The sequence below is a fragment of the Triticum aestivum genome, chromosome 6A (assembly GCF_018294505.1).
Source record: "Triticum aestivum cultivar Chinese Spring chromosome 6A, IWGSC CS RefSeq v2.1, whole genome shotgun sequence".
In the NCBI taxonomy this organism is placed as follows: Eukaryota; Viridiplantae; Streptophyta; class Magnoliopsida; order Poales; family Poaceae; genus Triticum; species Triticum aestivum.
Genome location: NC_057809.1, coordinates 481,398,941 through 481,405,256, shown reverse-complemented (window position 1 = coordinate 481,405,256; position 6,316 = coordinate 481,398,941). Strand labels below are relative to the sequence as shown.

General features: G+C 47.5%; 1 protein-coding gene across 1 annotated transcript; it reads right to left on the bottom strand.

Annotated features, from left to right (window-relative positions):
* Positions 1 to 549: 549 nt before the first annotated feature.
* Positions 550 to 1,564, bottom strand: LOC123130790 (dehydration-responsive element-binding protein 1G). Its single transcript, XM_044550600.1, has one exon. The coding sequence runs from the start codon at positions 1,511 to 1,513 to the stop codon at positions 860 to 862; it is 654 nt and encodes a 217-aa protein (XP_044406535.1). The 5' UTR covers positions 1,514 to 1,564; the 3' UTR covers positions 550 to 859.
* Between the last annotated feature and the right edge of the window lie 4,752 nt (positions 1,565 to 6,316).

Below are 6,316 nucleotides of genomic sequence, written 5' to 3'. Positions count from 1 at the left end.
GGGGCATGCCGGCAAGATGCAGAGTGCTCAAGCGGCGGCTGAATGGATGAGATCGAGCGGCGTGAGGGGAAATTTTATTACTCCAGCGGGGGCGGCCAAGTATATTTAAGAGTCAAGCGTGCAGTGGAGTAAAAAAATTAGGACTCGAATATCTAGCAAACGTCAGATTTTTAGCATGACAAATCTAACATTTTCTATGCTTGCCAAGAGTAGCAAGTTTAGTTGACATGCATGGCACATCCGAACAATTTTTTTGCCAAGAAAGTGTCGTGCTTGTCAACTAAATTTGTCATCCTTATGCCAATATAAATTACCATGAAAAATGTTTGATTTGCCATGCCTAAAAATTTAACGTCAGATTTTTAGCACTTCCAAGGTTGTACTCTTAAATGTTACAGTACACGGGATCGGTTAGGTGCGGTTTAAAGGAGGAATCATGTTTTTTACTCCTCTAAAACTTTGCAAGGAATTAAGCTTTACAAGGGATCGGTTAGAGATGCTCTAGCAGCATGCTACTGCTAATTATACATCAAGAAAATTACACTTTGCTTAACCAAACACCGACGAAGACACTCCTCTCATGGTTAATAAACAAGGGAGATACATATAGCTAGCCCCAACACTCCTTCGGAGTTAAAACACTAACAAGCCATAACCCGACAAGCGTGCACCATTTACCAAACACAAGATCAGACCTTCTGCTTCTTCTGATCGCAATTCATCAGAGAGCAACCATACATTACCCAGAGAAGTTCAGAAGAGAAAATGGAAGGGCAACCATGCAGTACACTTCCTGTACTGGATTGCTATATAAAGCTGCACATGCATTAGAAGTTCTTCGTAACTCAAATGCGCGTAATCAGTAGCTCCACAAGCTGACCTCGCCGTCATCGTCGCCGTCTCCGACAGTCGCTGAAGGGCCTGCCATCGGAGGAGGGGCAATGAGCATCCCCTGCGCCATGTCGAGGTAGCCCTGCATCCCGAAGTCCATCCCATCGTCCATCCCATAGTACGGATCACCGGCGAACTGCTCCGTTGGTGCAACTGCTACCTCCTCGGCGGCCGCATTGCTCTGGTCGGGTGCCGGCAGGAATGCCTCAGCCGCCTCCACCGCCGCCCGCCGTATCTCATCAGGGCTAGCACCCACGGGCGGGACCCGGAGCCGCCGAGGCGAGTCGGCGAAGTTGAGGCAGGCGGCGCGGCCGCGCAGCGCCAGCGCGGCCACGTCGTGAGCGCGCGCCGCCATCTCCGCGGTCTCGAACGTGCCGAGCCATATCCTCTGCTTGCTGTGCGGCTCCCGCACCTCGCAGACCCACCTCCCGGGGTTCCTCCGGCGCACGCCCTTGTAGACCGGGTGCCGCGTCTCCTTGAACTTGGTCCGCCCGGCGCGGCGCTTCGGCGGCGCCGAAGACACCGTCATGTACGCCGAGAAGCCCTCGCTGTTGCCGCCGTCCGCGCCCACCGGGGACGGCGTCCCTGACGAGTAGTCGCTGCTGAGGGCACTGAGGTCCATGGCCGGCTATGCTGGCTGCGAGTGTAAGCTGGGGGAGGAAGTGGAAGCAGGTAGTTTGGATTTGGGAGGGAAAGGTGGCGGTTTATATAGTTTAGCGCGTGGAGCGCGACGTCCCCGCGTGCACGGCTCAACGCGGTGCGGCACCGGAGGCGCCAGCCAGGTAGCGCGACTTGCTGGGTCGGGAGAGTGTTGGGCTCGGGGGCGTTAAGTGGGTCGGAACCAGCTGGAGCTCGCGGGGGTGCGGATGGGGACCCACGCGACGCGCAGGCATGGGACGGATGTGGGCCACTCTACTGTGCTCCTGGGCAACGGGGCTCTCTTGTGACAGCAACGTGCCTTGAAAGAGAAAGCTCGCCGTGACAGCTTGTCCTCAAGGCGGGCAGTTTGACGCGAACCCGTAGGATAATGCAATTTACTGTCAATAGAATAGAACTGTTGTTGATTCTATTTGCACAGCAGTTCGACTCTACATAGGAATTTTTGCACTGTTAACGCTTTTCAGTCTACAAGTTCAGGAATGTCAGCTGGCTCACATTGGGGGAAAAGGCACTCTCGGCACCTTGGACCTGTTTTTTTTAACATGGATCAGATTTTTAACATTCTCCAGCAGACCCTCCAGATTTTGGCCATGTGAGAACATCTACAGCCCGACTTAATAAATCTGACCCCTTAAACGCCCACGAACACGCCGTTAACAAATCTAACCCCTTAAACGCCCGCGGACACGCACGGCATGTCTGCGGACACTGACCGGTCACGCCTTAAATATTTGATTCTAAAACCGGATGTCTTAGATTAGAAACCTGAAATCCATATTATTGCATGCAACGCAAACCGATTTTTAAGCGGAGCTCGTCCGGTTCCGCCGTGCCCATGTCCGGCGGCTGGCTGCGCTCCCAGAGTGTTGGTCCGGACGCCGGCAAGGTAGAGTAGTGCATGGGACACAAGCCGGCGCATGGGGCTCAAGGCGCCATTGTCACCCATGTCCTATTTTTCCTCGTCGGAGCCCGGAACCCGAACGGTGCTCGTGGACGTCAGATAATGATGGATCCGTCTTGGGAGGAGCAGTTGACATCCACGACGACACGAGCGCGGCGCACGGGGTCACAGGCCATCTGTCGGGGCGCCGAAGAATGCGACTCCGCCTCTCCAGCGTCCACCGCCGCGAGCGCCGCCGCTACCTCCCGTGCCCGCTGCCTCACACGGCGGGCACGCCGCACCATGTTTGCGTCAGACGACGCCCATGGTGTGTCCATGGCCTTGGAGCGCCAACAAAGGGGTTGTGCGTCCGCCACCGTGTTCAGACGCCAGACGAACCGCACCGCCTCCGGCGAGGCAGCGACGGCACACCTAGCTCCTAATCCATGCGCCATTTGGACGAACGTAATGGATTTTCGACGAAAGGAGTCCGAGCTCTGCCTCTCACGGGCCCCCTCGCGGGAGCGGCGTAGTGCAAGCCGGACAACTATCTTCTCCTCAGGGGCGCGTGGGATGAGCTCGGAGTCGACGGATCTGGAGGTGAAGAACTCGGATCCGCTACCCGCCATGTCGGAGATGGCCGGAGATCGTCGGATGGGAGGTTGGGTGGCGGAGGGGAGTGGACTGAAGTGGCTAGGGTTTGGTCCAGTGAGCGAATGGGAAAGACTATATGTGGGGTCAGGTGGGCCAGCATGGGCCGGATCCGACGTGACGGACGCGCCCCGGCGACCACTTATCCGCCCCATATTTGAGCTGGATATGATGAATGTCGGTCAGCCCGATCGTTGAGACCCGTTTGAAGTGTCCACTTGGTTGAATTTTCATGATCGGTCGGACCGTCCGCCTAGGCGTTTGAGACGGTTTTGAGACGCCCGACTGTAGATGCTCCGAGAAAAGATAAATTTGTTATACTCCCTTCATAAAGAAATATAAGACTTTTTAGATCATTAAAGTAGCAATTTAAAAGGTCTTATATTTCGTACAGAGGAGTATTTGTGTACAAGGATTTGTCATGTTCTAAAGTAAAATTGCTATGTATAGAATAAAAATAATCAGGAAGAAATATAATGTTACATTGAGTAATTGTCATGCATTTAATCAGGATTCGACGTACATGAGGGCGTCAGATTTTAACGCTAAAAATCGGACTTCTAGACTAGCCGGGAGACGAAGTATATCTAGATGCAATGAACGTTTCTTTTGGCCGGGGAACACACTGCAACGGGTCGAATCATGTGGTTCCACAAAGGATCCACACAACACGGTTACATGGCAGTTATATTGGACATGGTCTGAGAGGGTGCCAATGGTGATGGACAGTGACGTTGGTTCGTTGTTGCTGCCTGTCTCCGTGCTCCAGAGCTGGTGGGATTTTGCAACTGGATAAATGGCGACAGTTGGTTTGCAGTTAGGTGGCTAGTTGGATTTTCCGTGTATTTAATGATTCTGTATGGATTTTTCGCAGCTAAAATTGAACATACCCCTCGTACTATTTGACTATTTCTTCTTGATGTTGACATCTCTAAAGTCTAGAAATTTTTGTCTCTTTCTTTTAAAAAGAAAAGTAGCAACTGTAGAACAACATGCCACTGCCACTAGAAGGAAGTAGCCGGAGCACGGAGGTCTTATTTTTCTCAGTTTTGCTAAAGCGCATCTAGATGTGCCATAAGTATTGCACATCTAAATCCTATATCATTGATCTTATGTTGAGATTCGTGTGGATATTTTCTTTTTTTTTCTTTTCCTCTTCATACTTGATTCACTCACTTAGATGTGCAATAAGTAGGGCACATCTAGATGTGCCCTAGACATTCCCTATTTTTCTGTTATCAATTAACGAAGGACATAGAGTGTTCATTCCTAAATATAAATCTTTTTAAGATTCCAACGCAGACTACATATGAAGTAGAATGAGTTAATCTACATTCTAAAATATGTTTATATACATTCATATGTAGTTCGTATTAAAATCTCTAAAAAGATTTATATTTAGAAACAAATGGAGTAAATTACCAAACTCCCACAAAATGAAGCACTATCCTGTGTTGAGAATGTGGGGGTGTGTGGACCAACGTTATCAACCTATGGGTGTTGCTTACGCTGCGGGATGGCCCATTTGAGAGTAATGTGTGCCTACCTCTAGAATTTTCTGGCTCACCTGTACGTGTGGGTGTACGATCTGGCGGCTGTGCGGAGAGGCGGCTTGAAGGGCACTCAACAGTAGAGAGCTTGGCGGCTGGGAGCAAGCGGCTCAGATCTCTACCTTTGCCCTCTGCATCTCGCCTCCCCCTCTCTCTTTTCACATCCATGCCGCGGCTCGTTCCAATGGCGACGACAAGTAAAGTATGTGGCGGCACATGGCCGAGTGCCATCCTTATCCTGCGGTGCTACGAGGGGGTATGGTGAATCGAAATCTCCAAGGCTGCATGGAGGGAGTAGGTAGTCATCGGTTGTGGCTACAGTGAATGCCAAAGAAGGAAGGATGGTCCTTACCTAGTTGATGATGGATTAATAGTATGGTATAACAACTCTATGATCATCTGCTTGGAGTTCACTATGGTTCTCGTCAAGGTCAAAGAAGGAGGATGGTCCTTACCTGGTTGATGATGGATTAAAAGTATGGTACCATTCTAATAGTGGTAAATTAGTTGTTTGATTGGTGTCGTAGTGGTGCAATCACAGTGGTATTTGGTTCAAACAAAGTACTTTTTCAAAATTAATGTCTAGTTCATCTAAATACATGTCAGTTAAAATTATTGGGAAAATAGATGATGGGTTCTTACAGCAATACCACAAAATCTAGATTGTACATTAACTGTTATAAAGGAAAAAAAAATCATTTCTTTATCCTCTATAAATACATCGTATATTGTTCTTATTCTTTATTTCTCTAAGGACTTCAAAAAGTAGCTCAAAGTGCTTCGTATTTCAATCATCTAAAAGGTGATCTCAATGGTTTATCAATATGTAGATTCCTTCAGCGTATGCAAAAATTTGATCAATGAGTTAGTTCCCCCATTCGTTCACAAACCTTTGCTTTCTTTATACAATTTTAAGTTATTGGTATCATGTATATCATAATCTCTACAACCCGGTAGGCTTTTCAATAACCACACTTGTATTTTATAATAACCAGCTAAATGATGGATCCCACTTACTACTACTTGTCTGCTCACTTCATGCTTTGAGCATCACTGTATTTCACAGATATTATAGTATTAATTGTTAGTGCAAGCAGACAAATGGGGATTTAGAATATGAGAAGTGCTATAATTGGCATTGAATTTCTCAAATAAGTAACATGGAGATAACTATTTTATGCATGGTTTGACTTGAAACGTTTTACTTGATTGTTTTTTAATCCAAAATGTCTATAGAAGTTATGTTTGGTACAAAGTTCCTAGTTCCCATTAGAGTAGGTTTAGCCCTAGTCATTCGTAATTTATTTTTTCTTCTTAGATGCATAAAGTGAGTGACTTCATTGTAACGCCCGAATAATTAAGCTACAGTAATCCCTGTTAATGGTGCTGTGTCATCATATTACTGTTGCTAATCTTTATTTGATCCAATTCATGATTCAAATTCAAAACCGAGTTTAAAGTCAAAATTCAAATTTGTCAAACGTGAAAACTAAAATGTTCAAAGTGTGGCAAACAATCCCTGGATATTTGTCATGTTGAAAACCATATTTTATAAAACTAAAAGTAAAATAAAATTAAAAGGGAAAACATAAACTTTTAAAGGAAAAAGGAATACAAAAAGAAAAGGGGAAGCCCCCTCCTCCCCTGGGCCTAGCCCACCTAGGTCGGCCCAGCAGTCCACCTC

What these genes read in the sequence shown, in the direction of transcription:
- LOC123130790 (XM_044550600.1), bottom strand. Translation starts at nt 1,513, where the DNA reads ATGGACCTCAGTGCCCTCAGCAGCGACTACTCGTCAGGGACGCCGTCC.